Source organism: Mizuhopecten yessoensis, unplaced genomic scaffold, assembly GCF_002113885.1.
Source record: "Mizuhopecten yessoensis strain PY_sf001 unplaced genomic scaffold, ASM211388v2 scaffold2929, whole genome shotgun sequence".
Classification (NCBI taxonomy): Eukaryota; Metazoa; Mollusca; class Bivalvia; order Pectinida; family Pectinidae; genus Mizuhopecten; species Mizuhopecten yessoensis.
The window spans coordinates 859,703-879,366 of NW_018404790.1; the positions used below are offsets into that span (position 1 = coordinate 859,703).

General features: G+C 36.3%; 1 protein-coding gene across 5 annotated transcripts in view; it reads left to right on the forward strand.

The window, feature by feature from the left end:
• Positions 1 to 19,664, forward strand: part of LOC110446696 (voltage-dependent calcium channel subunit alpha-2/delta-2-like) — a 116,414-nt gene that overhangs the window by 81,864 nt on the left and 14,886 nt on the right. For 3 of the 5 annotated variants that reach the window (XM_021491978.1, XM_021491981.1, XM_021491979.1), the window contains exons 18-35: positions 730 to 804; positions 1,304 to 1,372; positions 1,716 to 1,787; positions 2,499 to 2,560; positions 3,121 to 3,188; positions 4,105 to 4,147; positions 4,761 to 4,858; positions 6,125 to 6,248; positions 6,941 to 6,982; positions 12,274 to 12,330; positions 13,875 to 13,978; positions 14,186 to 14,275; positions 15,451 to 15,623; positions 17,491 to 17,558; positions 18,523 to 18,604; positions 18,857 to 18,918; positions 19,161 to 19,187; positions 19,581 to 19,606. In XM_021491978.1, the coding sequence (XP_021347653.1) occupies positions 730 to 804; positions 1,304 to 1,372; positions 1,716 to 1,787; positions 2,499 to 2,560; positions 3,121 to 3,188; positions 4,105 to 4,147; positions 4,761 to 4,858; positions 6,125 to 6,248; positions 6,941 to 6,982; positions 12,274 to 12,330; positions 13,875 to 13,978; positions 14,186 to 14,275; positions 15,451 to 15,623; positions 17,491 to 17,558; positions 18,523 to 18,604; positions 18,857 to 18,918; positions 19,161 to 19,187; positions 19,581 to 19,606 (1,342 nt within the window). Of the gene's footprint in view, positions 1 to 729; positions 805 to 1,303; positions 1,373 to 1,715; positions 1,788 to 2,498; positions 2,561 to 3,120; positions 3,189 to 4,104; positions 4,148 to 4,760; positions 4,859 to 6,124; positions 6,249 to 6,940; positions 6,983 to 9,196; positions 9,206 to 12,273; positions 12,331 to 13,874; positions 13,979 to 14,185; positions 14,276 to 15,450; positions 15,624 to 17,490; positions 17,559 to 18,522; positions 18,605 to 18,856; positions 18,919 to 19,160; positions 19,188 to 19,580; positions 19,607 to 19,664 lie in introns of all 5 variants that reach the window. The other 2 variants (XM_021491982.1, XM_021491983.1) reach the window with 2 other exon arrangements.

Below are 19,664 nucleotides of genomic sequence, written 5' to 3' on the forward strand. Positions count from 1 at the left end.
GGAAGGTAGTTATCTACCCTATCTAATACTCCCAAGCCTGGAAGGTAGTTATCTCTCCTAATCTAATACTTCCATTCCTGGAATGTGGCTTACTTCTCCCGATCTGATACTTTCCAGTCTACAAAGTATTCAACTCCCCTTATCTAATAACTCCCCAGCCTGGAAGGTAGTTATCTCCCCTTACCTAATACTTCTTAGCCAGGAATGTGGTTACCTCCCTTATCTGATACTCTCCAATCAAACAAGGAGGTATCTCCCCTCACCAAATACTCCTTAGCCTGGAATGTGGTTACCTCTCTCATCTGATACTCTCCATTCAAACAAGGAGGTATCCTCCCTTACCTAATACTCCCCAGCCTGGAAGGTAGTTATCTCCCCTTATCTAATATTCCTTAGCCTGGAATGTGGTTACCTCTCTCATCTGATACTCTCCATTCAAACAAGGAGGTATCTCCCCTTACCTAATACTCCCCAGCCTGGAAGGTAGTTATCTCCCCTTATCTAATACTCCTTAGCCTGGAATTTGGTTACCCCCGTTATCTGATACTTTCCAATCAAACAAGGTAGTTATCTCCCCTTCTCTGATTATCTGAATATTTGAAATACTTATGAGAACATGATTTTTTTTTAATTTGTATGAATAAATAAAAGTTTCAATCAGCATGCTTTGTGTATGCTAAAAAATATCATCATCTTTTGTCTAAGCACACTTTTTTGTTTGTTTTGTAGCTTGGTCCAAATGGATACACCTTTGCCATCAATACCAATGGCTATGTGATATTTCACCCCCTCCTCAAGATCAATGTGAGTAGGACTGTTTTGGATTCATTTGTGTGAAAGAACTTTTGTTTTGTATTTATTTTAACTATCTTTGATAAAAGTATTGATTTCAGGGTTTTATAAGATCATTATGATGAACACAAAAAAGGATATGATAGTCAATTGACCTGACATGAATTGTGTTTCACCCTAAGCTATTTTATTTTATTTGACCATTGAAGTTGCTGGGCTGTTAATTAAGAGGAACAATATTCATATCAATATTTCCGCAAAACTTGTGTGCTCATACATTTATTAATTTTCTCAAAGCTGTTCTGTATCTGTCACTGCTAGTCATGAGGTTAGCAATCTTTCTGTTGATCAATGATCATGATATCTGTTAAATAATATGGCCCAAAGTAATAATATAAATAAGACAACATGATAGCACTCACAAATTCTTGTTTGATCAAGCCAGTACACATTTGATTATAAAGGTGATTATGTTAGATAAATGAAGTTGATTGTGTGTCTTGTATTGTAGCATTACCTTAAAGATCCTCCAAATATGGACTTCCTTGACTTAGAGGTGGAGAACGACATGACAGTCCTGGTAAATATCAAATAAACAAAATTATAATGTTTTACTGTAGAAGGATATCAATGACAAAATAAGAACAAACCCTTAGAATACAACTACTGTATGAGAAATCCATGGCCAACTTTATGTACTATTAATGGTACAATGTGATTTTCTGGATAATTATAGGCAATTACGAATGCAAAGTAAAATTCTGATCATGATCACATACAAGTGTTTATAAGGAAAATATCCCATAATATATCTATTGTTAACAATATATAGATAATCAGACATTTTTGAGAGAAACTGACAAAAAAATAATAATACCAGGTCGCCACCAACTGCTGTTATATGAATTGTTTTCTTTTTATAGCTGCGCAAAGATATGATTGATCACGTAATTAACTCCATGACGATCGAAACCTATGTGAAATCACCAGATGAGGTAATGTTTGTTACGAAAGAATAATGTTAATATACAGTCTTATCTTGTAAAAGTCTTAATGTGGGAGGAAAACTTGAGTATCTGGAGAAAATCCCACATGGTCGGGCAGGTGGCGGGGATCACACACTAGGAATCTTCGTGAAAATAAGTGGGCTGTCCACTGCACCAGACTTACCATATTGTCTAAGTCCCTTAAGTCAAACAAGAACAAACTTCTCTAAGTTTGACTGTTTGTCTTTTTGATGCAAAAAATATATTGAGAATACCAATCATCTAGGATACAAATATTCTACGTAAATCAAGGTCATAGTGGCTCATTAAGAGCTTGTGTTTTTTGTTTTTGCTCGACTTGCTGACTTTAGATAAAGTTGATCTTTTTCTGAATCAGTATCTATCAGACATCAGCAAAGGCTGCGTTCTCTTCAGGCCTTGTCTTTTCATATTACCCGTGTGATATCAGTATTACAGCCTTATCTGGTATATGTTGTATGTATCACTGCAGATAGATAAATACCAACATTGATGAATTAGGTGGAAAAATCTGAAATTGTATTTCAATTTTCAAAGGAGAACTTAGCACTTCTTGGGCAATCATCTTGATATGTCTGGTATATACTATAGAAATACAGCAGTCATAGTTATGAACCAATCTACATACAGGTCAACCAAAACTACTTAATTTAAAAAAAGTTATTTTTCTATATTTTACAGAGACACGTCGATGTGGAGAAGAGAAACTATTCCTACACTGTAATCAATGGTACCAACTTCAGGTTTGTTTCGACGTAGCCTTTGAAAAATATTTCCATGTGTTTATAGAAAACCTGTCTGTAGAGAACATCTGTATATAGGGGAAACCTGAATGTGTAGGTTTCCTGTCAATTGGGGACAATATGTTTACCAGTCATACCAGACTATAAGGGACATCATTAGTTCACAGGCCAGGGCTCACCTAACAAAAGGGACATGCTTGCCTATTGCAGAGGTCTGCCAATACAGAACACTGGGTCAAAGGTGAAAACTTGTCCATGGGTAGCACCTAACCATGTGGGTACCTGTCTATAGATACGGCGCCAAAGGGAAATATCTGTCTATAGAGAATGTGTAGAACACCTGTCTGTATATTCCTGGCCGTATGGAACACCTGTCTATAAAGATAAATAATTGTACGAAACCTAAACCTTAATTTAGAAAAGTCAAATAGGATTTTACCTTATTTTGTTTGCTTACATTAATAAGGTTCAAAGTAGATTAAAGTCTAGTGATTTTTTATGGTTTGTAGATTAATCTACATGTTATTTAAACAAAGTTGCCATACTTTAACCTTTTACAGTTTGGGAATAAGTCTGCCTCTCTACCAAAAGCGATTTCCACAGTTGGAGGGAAATGCGTGTAATATAAGTGAGTATTAAGCTGTTTCAGGTAATGTAAGTTATGTCTGATATAGCCACACACTGACAGGGGAGGTAATCCTGATTTACAGTAATGGCTTTATTTGCTGGTAATGTAAGTTATGTCAGATATAGCCACACAGTGACAGGGGAGGTAATCCTGATTTACAGTAATGGCTTTATTTGCTGGTAATGTAAGTTATGTCAGATATAGCCACACCGTGACAGGGGAGGTAATCCTGATTTACCGTAATGGCTTTATTTGCTGGTAATGTAAGTTATGTCTGATATAGCCACACAGTGACAGGGGAGGTAATTCTGATTTACAATAATGACTCTATTTGCTGGTAATGTAAACCATTAGCTTTGTAATCTTGTCATTATATTTTAAAATCATCTCTAATACTATTATGTGTTTATTAAGCATTGCTTGTTTAATAAACATTACAAATTAGTTAAAGCTGACAATGCCTGTTTTAAACCACCAATTTTCTTTTAGAAAGTTCAGTTATCTTTTTCCTACACCAAGAGGTGTCCTGGTAAATATATAATGATCAAGTGAGCTTGATGTCTCCCTGATAAAGCTTAGTTGGTAATGAGTGGGCTTAGTCAAACCAAATATGGCATGGTTGAATTATTATTTATCTAAATCATGATTTTACTAGTAAGAGTGTGTTCTGTGTGTGTGTGTGTGTTTTATGGTCACCTGCCAACAGATAGTTGTACCCAGACAAAAACATGACAGAGGTAGACCTGATTGGTGAATCACAAACACAGGAATTGATTGGTGTAAGAAATACATTTTATGGAAAAATCTCACTGATGGATCTTGCCATACATTGTCATCTATGATCTTTGAGAACTTTTATAAAATGTTCAAAAATGTGTTTGTCACTGAAGGCATCCCTGTATTTCTCTCTTTGTAGCTGATATGAATTTCACACATTCCGAAGTTCTGGTTGCACCCTGGTAAGTAGAAGGTTTGATCTTCAGATATGTTCTAGTGACATTTGATCCTTACTACAGTTAGGACGCTCATATCAGCTGAGCATTAACTGAACTACAGTTAGGAAGCTAATATGAGCCAACATTTAATCATATTTACAGCTAGGAAGCTAATCTAAGCGAGTAGATTTTTTAAACACAGATCTTTTTTCTATTTGTCTTATGTACAGAATTCCCTCGAAGGAACTACCTGACAAAATTGAAAAAGAAATTAGGATGTAATTATGAGGACGATTTAAAATGTTTCGAAAATTCCTCGAAATCTTTTGACAGGAGGATTTAATGCTTAGTCACATTTTTTCTACCTTTTTGGCTAAATTACAGCCCACATTTAATTGAAATTTGATGTTTCACCCAAACTTAATTTAGAATCCTCAGCTGTGTCCTTGTTTTCCCTAAAACAGGGCTTCAGTCCCAGAAAACAAACTAATACACTTCTTATTATCAAAATGGTCATTTTAGTGCATATTCTGATAATTCATTTATGACACGAAACAGAAGGATTTGAAGGTTGGATTGGTACTGTACTAGGTTGTATGGAAGGTTTAACCCTGAGAGTATTTTTGTGTCCTGACAGGGATTACTATGAAGGAATGAGCAGTAATAACCTGACAGGGTTTTTAGCTGACCTCCACAAAGTCCTCAAGCTCAAACAGAGGTGTGAGAACCTCCAATGTAAGTTTGTTTCTGTGTTACGTGTAAGTTCTCTGTTTGACCTGCTCTCTTCACAGGGAGAACCTCCAATGTAAGTTTGTTTCTGTGTTACGTGTAAGTTCTCTGTTTGACCTGCTCTCTTCACAGGGAGAACCTCCAATGTAAGTTTGTTTCTGTGTTACGTGTAAGTTCTCTGTTTGACCTGCTCTCTTCACAGGGAGAACCTCCAATGTAAGTTTGTTTCTGTGTTACGTGTAAGTTCTCTGTTTGACCTGCTCTCTTCACAGGGAGAACCTCCAATGTAAGTTTGTTTCTGTGTTACGTGTAAGTTCTCTGTTTGACCTGCTCTCTTCACAGGGAGAACCTCCAATGTAAGTTTGTTTCTGTGTTACGTGTAAGTTCTCTGTTTGACCGTCTCTCTCACAGGGAGAACCTCCAATGTAAGTTTGTTTCTGTGTTACGTGTAAGTTCTCTGTTTGACCGTCTCTCTCACAGGGAGAACCTCCAATGTAAGTTTGTTTCTGTGTTACGTGTAAGTTCTCTGTTTGACCGTCTCTCTCACAGGGAGAACCTCCAATGTAAGTTTGTTTCTGTGTTACGTGTAAGTTCTCTGTTTGACCGTCTCTCTCACAGGGAGAACCTCCAATGTAAGTTTGTTTCTGTGTTACGTGTAAGTTCTCTGTTTGACCGTCTCTCTCACAGGGAGAACCTCCAATGTAAGTTTGTTTCTGTGTTACGTGTAAGTTCTCTGTTTGACCGTCTCTCTCACAGGGAGAACCTCCAATGTAAGTTTGTTTCTGTGTTACGTGTAAGTTCTCTGTTTGACCGTCTCTCTCACAGGGAGAACCTCCAATGTAAGTTTGTTTCTGTGTTACGTGTAAGTTCTCTGTTTGACCGTCTCTCTCACAGGGAGAACCTCCAATGTAAGTTTGTTTCTGTGTTACGTGTAAGTTCCCTCGTTGACCGTCTCTCTCACAGGGACCTATAATTTGTGGTTGATGTTAACCAGCAGCGGTATTTGATTAAAACATACCAATCAAGACTCGGCTTTCAAATTATATTTTAATATACCGTAGTTCATTGTTGATTAGGAGAATCTGCTGTCACAAGTGCACAAAATGCTGTCGTTGTAACTTAATAGACATAAAGATCACAATGTACTGTTGGAAAGTATTCATGGTAGTCAAGCTAACTTTTCAGTAGGAAAGCTGCCGATGGGGTTATCCTATACACAATATTTGTCCAGAAAACAAACAATGCCTAGTCTGGTGTGATTTTCCTCTACAGTTGCGGATGGCATTAAAGTTGACATGGATAAGGTAAAACACTTACACTGGGACATGCAGATGGCCAAGCTGTTTGACATCTACTGGACCGACATGGCAGCCTATCCTCATGTCATGAACAAAAGGTACACACAACAAATGGAATCCCCAGTCTGTATAGTTTGTTGTTTAAGTTTTTGTTCAGACCTGATTTCTGTCTTAGTTAAACAACGTTTAAGTCTACCGTTATTTGTGTGCATTAACAAGGTTACACCGGGAAAACTGTTATAATCCATAGAGAGGCAACGCTGTGTTAAGGAGTCAGGTCATCTACATCAGAGTAGAGATATTTCTAAATGTAAAGGGTTCTATAGAGATAGTTGTGAAATACACAGGGTTCTGTAGAGATAGGTGTTAAATACACAAGGTTTTATTGAGATAGGTTTTTAATACACAGGGTTTTATAGAGACAGGAATAGAATCTATACAGGGTTCTATAGAGATAGGTGTGTAATTCACAGGGTTCTATTCAGATAAATGTGTAATACAGATTCTTTAGAGATAGTTGTATGCTATAACGATATGTGCTTTGGAAATAGAATTAAATACACATGTCGCAGAGAAAATGTCTGAGGGAATACTGCAAGCGAAAATCTACAAGACTACTTAAGTGCATTAATAAGTAAATAAAAGGCATCAATTCTAAGATTCCTTTAATATCTTTTTTTTATGTTGAGACATTTAATTTGTTGTTTAGTCCATTGAATTCTTATATAGATTACTAGTATGCCAACCGTATACCATTTTTGTGAACTACCCATTTTGTTTTTGATTCCAGCACATCCGATAATGACACATCATTTAACACTACTGATGTACAGTTAGTATTGAAATGAGAAAGATTTTTGAGATCTATTTTATCTCATCAACTGGCAATGGTACCTGTGAGCTTATGCAGTGGTGTGGCGTCCGTTGTCCGTCTATCCAGTAAACATTTTTACAAAACAGATTAGATCCACACAGCCAAGACTTTTGGCACTTGTTCTGTTGCTGCTGAAGTTGAGGACAGCAAGTTTGTCCAGCTCAATGACCTTGTTCATCTTTTCAAGGCCACATGGGTCAAATAGCTAAAAAATTAAATGAAATATCCGTAAGCTAAGAGCAGTGACGATTTTCCTATAGCCTGTTGATGTGAAGGACACATAAGGTTTCCAAATAAATTTCCTTAACCTGATTTTAAAGTTACATGTATGTTGAATATCCATACTACCTGTAAAGATCTACAGGGTCTAAATAAACAGTTACTATGATTAAGGATTATCCACTTTGCTTAGATAAATAACCTTGACATGTTTTCATGTTCAGCGGTGTCAAATGTGGTAAAACCTTCAAAAAACTTCTTCTCAAGATCTTTAAGATCTAGAATAACTATATTTGCTTGAAGCTTACTGTAACAGTTATGTTTATTAAAATAAATGACCTTACCACACTTTCAAGCTCACAAAGGACATCAATGTTAAACAGCAATAACTCTGAAGACCTCTATCCACTTTCTAGGTCACAGGGGTCAATGTATAAGACTATTTAAACAGTTTCATCTGAAGGTCAGAAGACAGAGTTAATAGTATTTGGCTTGTAGTTCGCTGACAGAATAACATGTTTGTCTGAAATATATTATCTTAGCCCACTTTCAAGGTCCAAAGGGTCAAATGTGTTTTATAAAAAATCAAACGATGGTCTTTCAAGCTTAGTAGCAATATTTGGCATGTAGCTTTCTAGGAAACTGGCCATCAAGTTTGTTAAAGGAAATGACATAAAATGTATTGATATCGTCCAACAAATATTCATCAGGTTAAGAGGAATATTTGACCTGTGGTGACCACTTGCTTGCTACCAAATTAAAATGACTTTGACATTGACCTACTTGATTTAAAGCTCACATTTGTGAGATATGATTTTAAACATCATTCAATAACTGGTGAGCGATACATGCCCAGTGGCCCTTGCTATTTTATATCATAATATTTAGACTTTAACACTGGTAATTTTTGTTTTTTGATATTTCTAACATTGCATACTATTACATACCTAATACATTGTATATACTTAACAATCCTTTTGGTTTCTTTGAACTACTGTAATGCTACTTGGGAAATGTGGTGCTTTTTGTGTTTGACTTTAACACTTTTGAGAAAGTTTTAGGCCACTTGGGTCACAAGCTCATGTGACCTAATGCCATCTGTCTTGTCATAGCCATCTGCTGTTGAAAAACATTTCACATTTTCGACATCTTTGCGAGAACCAAAAGGCTTAGAGTTAAGGTATCTGGGCTGTAGCTTGCTGTGGTGGAGGGTTACTAAATTTGTTCCAATGAATCAAATTACCTTGACTCGTTATCAAGGTCACAAGTGCCAAAAAGTGTCTAAATATCTATGAGGCCTTGTGGCTTCATGAGTGATGGCCTATCAAAAGCATCCAAATAAATAACCTGGACACATTTTGAGGTAACAGGAGTCAAATAAGTTAATATCTTCAAATAGTTTGCTCTAAAGGTCTGAGGTCTAAAGTAATTATATATGGCTTTTAGCTTTCTTGAAATAAGGATGATGAAACTTGTTGAAGTCACCAGTAATATTTAGTCTTGAATCATTCCTACATGTCTTTGGTTAAATTCCTCGCTAATGTCCAGATCTGTGATTGGTTAAAATATTCTTTGCTAATGTCCAGCATCGGTTATGAAACATCTTTAGTGTCCAAGCCTGTCATTTGTTAATCTTGAATATCTATAGACCATAGATTAAAATAAGACTTTAACATTTAGACCCATCAATCGTTATAAATAGCCTATAGTATCTAGTCCTACCACTGGTTTATAGTATTAGATACTAACATCTAAACCTGTCACAGATTATTCTAAAAAACAACACTTTTCACCGACTTTAATACGCTTGAGCTGTAGCTAGCGTCGAAAAATAAAGACATTATACTAAGTGATACATAGTCTAGACTAGATCTGACAATGAAATTAAAAAAAATATTTATCATAATGGTGATGGCTTTTCCGTTGTTTTCTAAATATACTGGACGCTTGCAGACGTGTTGAGTAAATATGCTGGCTAATTTTTACATTTCAATACGTTGTTAACCTAAGCATGCCGTCCGATTACAAGGAATGTTGTCTGCCCTTCTGTAGTGTATGAATGGTGCATATTGTAAGGTGGCAGATGTACTTGTAGTGTCCTGTCATTGGGGGGGAATACATACATGAGACCAATACAATGAGTCCTAGCTAGTCTGTAGACTTTACAAGAATCTCGACCTTAAGCACAGGATATTTGTAGCAGAAATGCATGATCATTATGTCATGGTAACATTGTGAACACACAAAAATACCTAAATATTCGCCTGCTGAGTAGGCACAATGACAAGCAAGTACTGTTTAAGGGAACTACGGCCCATTACTTCCTATATTTTGGCCACCTTTTGGCTGTTAATCCAGTCTCTGTTCCTGGCGCAAAGTGGCAAATAATCCAACCTCTGTTCCTGGCTAATAGTGGCTATTAATCCAACCTGCTTTCCAGTTTAAACGTATCGCTTTTAAGGTAAAGAGTACCATTTAATAAAAAGATTACTATTATCACTATCATGAAATATTTGTTCTAGTCCTTTTCTACTGAGTTTGAATATATATATAAGTCACATCTGGTGATGCATTTTACAGAATTACAGTTTTCGATATATGAGTTTTCGATATTTGAGTTTTCAAAATATTTAACAAGCAAAAAAAGGAAGAGAAAAAAAAGTACAGGGATGGAACGTCATCATTACACTGCTTATCATACACTTTAGCTGTGATACTATCCAGGAAATATATATGCATAGCATCAAAATGAGAGGTGAATACACCTTTACAAGGAAACATCTTAGCCAGAAAAGATTTTCCTATCGTATTCTATATTTGAGTGAGTAAACTTCCAATTCAATTAAAAAAAGCTCTGTAGTTTCCGTAGTTTCCGTAGTTACAGTTGATGCAGTGGTACCCTTTACCTTTCTCCAACCTGTACTCCTGGCTCAAAGTGGCTTTTCATCCAACCTCTATTCCTTGCTCAAAGTAACTGTTAAAGCGACATTCCTCCCTGGCTAAAAGTAAATATTCATCTAACCTCCATTCTTGGCTGAAATTTGCTTTCATTCCAATCTTGACTCAAAGTGGCGGTAATACTAAGACCTCCATTCCTGGCTCAAAGTGGCTGTTAATAAGCCTCCATTCCTGGTTCAAAGTGGCGGTTAATAAGACCTCCGTTCCTGGCTCAAAGTGGCGGTTAATAAGACCTCCATTCTTGGCTCAAAGTGGCTGTTAATAAGACCTCCATTCCTGGCTCAAAGTGGCGGTTAATAAGACCTCCATTCCTGACTTAAAGTGGCGTTTAATAAGACCTCCATTCCTGGCTCAAAGTGGCTGTTAATAAGACCTCCAATCCTGGCTCAAAGTGGCGGTTATAATAAAACCTCCATTACTGGCTCAAAGTGGCGGTTATAATAAAACCTCCATTCCTGGCTCAAAGTGGCGTTTAATAAGACCTCCATTCCTGACTTAAAGTGGCGGTTAATAAGACCTCCAATCCTGGCTCAAAGTGGCGGTTGTAATAAAAACCTCCATTACTGGCTCAAAGTGGCAGTTATAATAAAACCTCCATTCCTGGCTCAAAGTGGCGGTTAATAAAACCTCCATTACTGGCTCAAAGTGGCGGTTATAATAAAACCTCCATTCCTGGCTCAAAGTGGCTGTTAATAAAACCTCCATTCCTGGCTCAAAGTGGCTGTTAATAAGACCTCAACTCCTGGCTAAAAGTGGCTTGATTGATGGAGCATGACTATGCATTATTCTTCAATGTTTAGTGCATAACCCGGGGAGACTGGTACCAGTAAGACGTTGAGTACAGAGCCTCTATATCTGTTAGGTGTACAGAGTTAGAGGCTGAGAAAGTACCAGTGAGACCTATTGTGTATGTAATATCACTGTACAGTGTTATAGTGCTACAAGTACCAGTAAGACGTTGAGTACAGAGCCTCTATATCTGTTAGGTGTGCAGAGTCAGAGGCTGAGAAAGTACTAGTGAGACCTATTGTGTATGTAATCCCAGTGTACAGTGTTAGAGGGTATGTAAGTACACTGTATCAGTAAGACGTTTAGTACAGAGCCTCTATATCTGTTAAGTGTGTAGAGTAAGAGGCTGAGAAAGTACTAGTGAGACCTATTGTGTATGTAATCCCAGTGTACAGTGTTAGTGCTACAAGTACCAGTAAGACGTTGAGTACAGAATGTTGTCACCGTTAGCAACTGCTGTAGAATGATGATGCTTATAGAAGAGGAATGACTCTGTGTCATGGCAAATGTAAAAATTGTAGGCCAGACATTTTGAACTCATGCTCATATTGTTACAAGGTGAAGGAGAGTGTTCATTAACAATTGATAGACATTTTCTGCATGCATTTTTACAGTAAAAAAGATAATGCCTGCTTCTTACCTTTTTATCTACAATCCAAAAATAACATTTCTATGGAAACTTGGGTCGAAAGGTCCTTTGATAAAACATTTTTATTCTAATATCAATTCTTCTTTCTTATATAAGGGTTAGTTTATTGCATGTTACACATGATGAATTCCCTGATCAGCTTGGGACCAGAAGTTTGTACTACAGTACAATCTAGCTAGTTTTATGTGGCTGTTAGTGTCAGCTTTATATACATGGTAAATGCATTGTGACAAATACTTCAATTACAATAGGATGCATGTGAATTAGCTTACCATGTAAATACTTTAACAAATTGTTTATATTTCTTTTTCAATGACTTTATAGTATTAAAATCTAAATAATAGAAGTCAGGAAGGTTTAGATATGTATATAGAAAGTCAACATTCATACATTTTTTGTTTCATTAAAAATTTGTAAAATAATGCTTTTGTATTCAAAGTCTTGATTTTCATTTCCAATGTATTTTGTTTGTTGAATGAATAAAAGACTTGTGGATATATGATGATATTGATATCTGTACGATAGCATTATCCGTGTAATTATGTGTATAATTTGTTTATTTCTGCGGTGTGTTGTATATGTAAAGCTGTCTGACACTTTTACTTGCATGCTGATACTTGGTCTAATTTGACAGAGTGGTGGCACATTTCATGGGAACCGCAAGTGGAATCACCACAGTCTTTCCCAAAAGGTAAGGAAACCACATTGTAGTTCTGTGTTACATCTGATAAAGGTATGCTGGAATGGCCACCTCACCTATCCACCAGGCTGGTATCCGACACCTGAGGTTCAAAGTCATATAGATCTTTACTGCCTTACACAGTTTACATGTTGTATTTAGTTAAGGATATATGCTACCTGACATATGGTACATCAGTAATATTGATGTTAGAGTTAAGGATATATGCTACCTTACATATGGTACATCCGTGATATTGATTTTAGAGTTAAGGATAAATGCAACCTTACATATGGTACATCCGTGATATTGATGTTAGAGTTAAGGATATATGCTACCTGACATATGGTACATCCGTGATATTGATTTTAAAGTTAAGGATAAATGCAACCTGACATATGGTACATCTGTGACTAGTGTCCAAGTTAAGGATATATGCTACCTGACATATGGTACCTCCGTGATATTGATGTTAGAGTTAAGGATATATGCTACCTGACATATGGTACATCCGTGATATTGATGTTAGAGTTAAGGATATATGCTACCTGACATATGGTACATCCGTGATATTGATGTTAGAGTTAAGGATATATGCAACTTGACATATGGTACATCTGTGACTTGTGTCCAAGTTAAGGATGTATGCTACCTGACATATGGTACATCTGTGATATTGATGTTAGAGTTAAGGATATATGCTACCTGACATATGGTACATCAGTGATAATGATGTTAGAGTTAAGGATATATGCAACCTGACATATGGAACATCTGTGATATTGATGTTAGAGTTAAGTATATATGCTACCTGACATATGGTACATCCGTGATATTGATGTTAGAGTTATGGATATATGCAACCTGACATGGTACATCCGTGATATTGATGTTAGAGTTAAGGATATATGCTACCTGACATATGGTCCATCAGTGATATTGATGTTAGAGTTAAGGATATATGCAACCTGACATATGGTACATCTGTGACTTGTGTCCAAGTTAAGGATGTATGCTACCTGACATATGGTACATCTGTGATATTGATGTTAGAGTTAAGGATATATGCAACTTGACATATGGTACATCTGGGACTTGTGTTCATGTTAAGGATATATGCAACCTTACATAGGGTACATCTGTGACTTGTGTCCAAGTTAAGGATGTATGCTACCTGACATATGGTACATCCGTGATATTGATGTTAGAGTTAAGGATATATGCAACCTTACATATGGTACATCCGTGATATTGATGTTAGAGTTAAGGATATATGCTACCTGACATATGGTCCATCAGTGATATTGATGTTAGAGTTAAGGATATATGCAACCTTACATATGGTACATCCGTGGTATTGATGTTAGAGTTAAGGATATATGCTTCCTCACAGTGAGGCTGGTTTGTTACTGTTTATAGTCCTGTGTTTCTGTTGACAATGATCTGGTTTGTTACTATTTATAGTCCTGTATTTGTGTTGGCAATGATTTGGTTTGTTACTATTTATAGTATTGACAGTTTGTTACTATTTATAGTCCTATGTTTTGCGTTGACAGTGAGGCTGGTCTATTGGAGAAAGACCGAGATACCTGGAAGGCAATCTACTACCGACGTTCCCTGGACACCTCAAAGTCTGTGTTCAGTGTCGACTACACACTGGGTAATTATATAATCTCTGTCATGTTATGTATGTGTATCAATTTTTGTGTGTGTATAAATACTGAAGAAAAAAACAAAACAACTCTTATAGCGACTAGTGACCACCTCAACTATAAAGGAAAGGTGTCAGTTATTTTTGCTGTAGACAGGCCTAGGGTATTTAAAGTAATGATCATTTAACAATTGGAGTAAATTTATATTTTGCCAGGCAAGAGGAGTGTCAATGAGAGTGTCCCCAACATCCGAATCACCAGGTCCATCACCATGGATATATCCGGCGATACTTACAAACCGGCAGGTATGTAATGGATACACATGGACATTGCTAATACTCCCTGGTACATGTAGGTTGTTGGTATCACTAATGGTCAAGCGTATTTGTTGACTCTTATCACTTATACAGATATAGGTGTCGTTTCTGTTCTCCTAAACATCAAGGTATATATGTCGATCACTACCAGTCATGTTACAAAAAGGGGTCACCACGGGTCATCGTTAGAGGTAGGTGTCACCATGGGTCATTGTTAGAGGTAGGTGTCACCACGGGTCATCGTTAGAGGTAGGTGTCACGACGGGTCATCGTTAGAGGTAGGTGTCACTACGGGTCATTTTTAGAGGTAGGTGTCACCACGGGTCATTGTTAGAGGTAGGTGTCACCACGGGTCATCGTTAGAGGTAGGTGTCACTACGGGTCATTTGTAGAGGTAGGTGTCACCACGGGTCATTGTTAGAGGTAGGGGTCACCACGGGTCATCGTTAGAGGTAGGTGTCACTACGGGTCATTGTTAGAGGTAGGTGTCACCACGGGTCATTGTTAGAGGTAGGTGTCATCACGGGTCATCGTAAGAGGTAGGTGTCACCACTGGTCATCGTTAGAGGTAGGTGTCACCACGGGTCATCGTTAGAGGTATGTGGCAGCTGTGTCACAGAATCAAGTATCAAAACGTGTAACTGATATTTAAGGAAGCATTTATTACAGCGAGTTACCATACACATAGTGGTTATTGTTTAGAGACAGATATATGTATCAGACTCAACCAATATATGTTCTTATTGACGTACATACATTGTTTAGTGTATTAATGCTATTTATCTAAAATAACCCCATTATTGTTTGCTCTTACCCAGGACAAGTTTCACACTTTTTCTGTCATGAGATATCCCTGTCTTTACCCTTCAGTTAAAAAGGTTTCTCAGTCATAAGTGTTGTATGACGTCATGTCGGTGATGCATTGATATAACCCGACCTTGCATATATGACACGGCCATCAGGCTTGGGTAAGAGAAAAAGAATCATCCCCTACCCTCTTCCCCGAAGGGGTGAGATGGGGATCTAGAGGAAAGATCCTTAAGTCTCATGTTTGACAGCTTAAGAATTTTCCCTGTCATCTAGAGATCCCCTATCTCACTCCCAAGGGAGTAAAACTGTTATTTATCCACAATAATTAACAGATGGTTTGTTGGACATTTCAGTGGCGGGTCTTTTTATCTCGCACGAGACCATAGTAGATGTGATGCTGAAGACTATTGAGAAGAATACCAAGTCCGGTACTTTGAGCTGTAGTGATACAGCAGAAATGTTGTGCTATCTACTGGATGACGGAGCTTTCCTGATCGCTACGAACCAGCCAGATAAAGAGACAGAAGTAGGAGTACTTGTATTTCTACAGAGGTGTATGTTATGTGTATTGAGACAGTCTTGTAACTGTTACAACAGTACAATCAGATGTCTTTTTCAATGGTGACATTATCATTAGCAAGTGCCAATTATTTATTTTTATCAAGAAACCTCTTTGTTTTAGATTCATTATTTTGATTCAATTTCTTTTATGCTTTTAATTCTGTTTAAAAAACGTCAATCTGTTTCGACAAGTTTGGTCTCGTGGAATTATTGAAATTATTAGTTTACTTTCATTTTTGTTTCCTTTATTCCGACACACTGTTCATTTGTTACTGACATAGTCCTCACTAACGACATTGATATCTACCGTATTACAATATCCTTATTCACCTAGCCGAAACTAACATTGATATCTACCGTATTACAATATCCTTATTCACCTAGCCGAAACTAACATTGATATCTACCGTATTACAATATCTATATTCACCTAGCCGAAACTAACATTGATATCTACCGTATTACAATATCCTTATTCACAGAGCCGAAACTAACATTGATATCTACCGTATTACAATATCTATATTCACCTAGCCGAAACTAACATTGATATCTACCTTATCACAATATCCTTGCCGAAACTAACATTGATATCTACCGTATTTCAATATCCTTATTCACCTAGCCGAAACTAACATTGACATCTACCGTATTACAATATCCTTATTCACCTAGCCAAAACTAACATTGATATCTACCGTATTACAATATCCTTATTCTCCTAGCCGAAACTAACATTGATATCTACCGTATCACAATATCCTTGCCGAAACTAACATTGATATCTACCGTATTACAATATCCGTATTCACCTAGCCGAAACTAACATTGATATCTACCTTATCACAATATCCTTGCCGAAACTAACATTGATATCTACCGTATTACAATATCCGTATTCACCTAGCCGAAACTAACATTGATATCTACCGCATTACAATATCTATATTCACCTAGCCGAAACTAACATTGATATCTACCATATTACAATATCCTTATTCACCTAGCCAAAACTAACATTGATATCTACCGTATCACAATATCCTTGCCGAAACTAACATTGATATCTACCGTATTTCAATATCCTTATTCACCTAGCCGAAACTAACATTGACATCTACCGTATTACAATATCCTTATTCACCTAGCCGAAAATAACATTGATATCTACCGTATTAAATATCCTTATTCCCCTAGCCGAAACTAACATTGATATCTACCGTATTACAATATCCTTATTCTCCTAGCCGAAACTAACATTGATATCTACCGTATCACTATATCCTTGCCGAAACAAACATTGATATCTACCGTATTACAATATCCTTATTCTCCTAGCCGAAACTAACATTGATATCTACCGTATCACTATATCCTTGCCGAAACAAACATTGATATCTACCGTATTACAATATCCTTATTCACAGAGCCGAAACTAACATTGATATCTACCGTATTACAATATCCTTATTCACCTAGCCGAAAATAACATTGATATCTACCGTATTAAATATCCTTATTCCCCTAGCCGAAACTAACATTGATATCTACCGTATTAAATATCCTTATTCCCCTAGCCGAAACTAACATTGATATCTACCGTATCACTATATCCTTGCCGAAACAAACATTGATATCTACCGTATTACAATATCCTTATTCACCTAGCCGAAACTAACATTAATATCTACCGTATTACAATATCCTTATTCACCTAGCCGAAACTGTATGTCTTTCCTGATGACCTTGTAATCTGTCTCTATTATTTCGTGACCTGATTTGTCTGATGTTAGATCATTCCTTAATTTGTATTTTCTGTCGTACATTTACAGATTGGCCGATTCTTTGGTCATGTGGATGCTGGATTGATGAGTGCTTTGTACAACGAGACATATTTGAGGTGAGTATACCTGGTACTTTATTTAATGAGATATAACAGAGGTAATTTTGTTTAAAAAGATTTTCTTTTGGGCCCAGTTGTTTAAAACATGATTAGCTTAATCAATAATTAGCAGCAAATTTCATTTTTTGTGTATCTTTCAGACACAACCTTTAACTAAGTTAAAACTTTCCATATAGCAAAGATTTGGTACAGTGAAATTACAGGCAAAATTACAAGTTCACCCTGTATATTGACCAAATTATTAGAGGTTGAGAAGTATTGTTAAACAGTGATTAAGCTTGTCACCTTTTGAACAACTGCACCCATGTAGGTATAGAATATATAGAGGTGAGTATCCTTTATATTCAACGAGGCAAACAGACTTCAATACACTTATAATTATTTGTTAAAAAATGGTGACATTTTTCTTCACTTTAAAACTATGTTTTGGAGAAAATTGATCAATAATTATATTAAACCTAATGGCAGAATAACAATGAAATAAACGGATAGTAGTTTTTCAAAAAAAACCAACCTTTGATAATAATTTTGTATACTGCTCTCATTTCAGAAAAGGCATAGTCTTCAATTCATACATTTATATATGTTCCTACAAATATAGTGTATGTCCATGTCTGTATGTTGTGTTTCTGTTTTGAGCAGTATGACTTCCATACATACATGTATATATATGTTCCTACAGATATATAGTGTATGTCCATGTCTGTATGTTGTGTTTCTGTTTTGAGCAGTATGACTTCCATACATACGTGTATATATATGTTCCTACAGATATATAGTGTATGTCCATGTCTATATGTTGTGTTTCAGACTTGAGCAGTATGACTACCTGGTGATATGCTATAAGATAGTGTATGACCACGTCTGTATGTTGTGTTTCAGACTAGAGCAGTATGACTACCAGGCGACATGCTCTAAGCTCAGTTATAGTGTATGACCACGTCTGTATGTTGTGTTTCAGACTTGAGCAGTATGACTACCAGGCGACATGCTCTAAGAGTGATGATGGCAGTAACAGTGCGGCTTCTCTGTCATTTAGAATTGTGAGTCTCTATACTGTGTCTGATTCTGCTCCAAAAATGCCAAGAACAATATCAGCAGTATTTTCTACAATGGTTTCTTAAAAAAATAGAACACATACAGATAAAAGCAATATTCTTAAAACTTAGAGATCATTATATTTTTCTTACACAAAAGTTTGGATCCTTAACTTTCATTCTTACCTATATGCTGAAAGAGTTACGGTAGCCTGAATATCTTAAGGTTTTACATTTTATTCTATTTTTGGATTACAGCCGTCCATTAACCTTTTGTTTGACCTCTTGACCGTAAACTGGTTCAGCAGCTTCTGGACGTGGTATGTATCCTGAAAGTTGGGCAAAAAATAATATATTTTTTTCTACTTTATTAAATGTAATGTATTTTGTGAAATGAAATTTGTCATCAATTAAGAATCAACTTCAATGCTTTTGCATCAAAATGTTATCAAAAAAAATAACACTTGTGTATTAGTGCAAAATATCATCACAGATTAAACTTGAATTTAAGAAAGTTTGAGCTTGTTAGTCATTCATAAATATTGTCTTTCTTGTCTTCCAGGACTGCATTTAACTTCAATCTATTCAGGTAAGCTTGGACAAGACAGCATTTAATATACCCATAGAATTAATGTAATCTAATGTAATCCTGCCTGAATAAGATCTGGTTATCATTTAATCTGGCTTTTATTTGATGTACATGCATTAACAGAAATAAATAAATCATTTTAGCTGGTGGGCTAAGCCCAAATTCAAAAGCCCAAGCTGGTGGGCTAAACCCAAACAGCTTATGCAAAAATTCCCAGAGATATAGCTTGTGTATAAGGCAGCTAAAATGTTTTGAACATTATTTGGGTAATGAAAATTTAACTTAATTTCTAAATGATGAATCAAGTACAAGATTTTGTGTTAGGTGTATGTATAATTGCTTTGATATTATCTTTGTATCTGTTTAATTTATGTATTTGTATTCTTCCCCCAGCTGGCTGTCCCCACAGACATATGCAGGTAAGACAATCTTTGTTTCTAATCACATTGGTAATGATCTCATTAATTGAAAAATAAC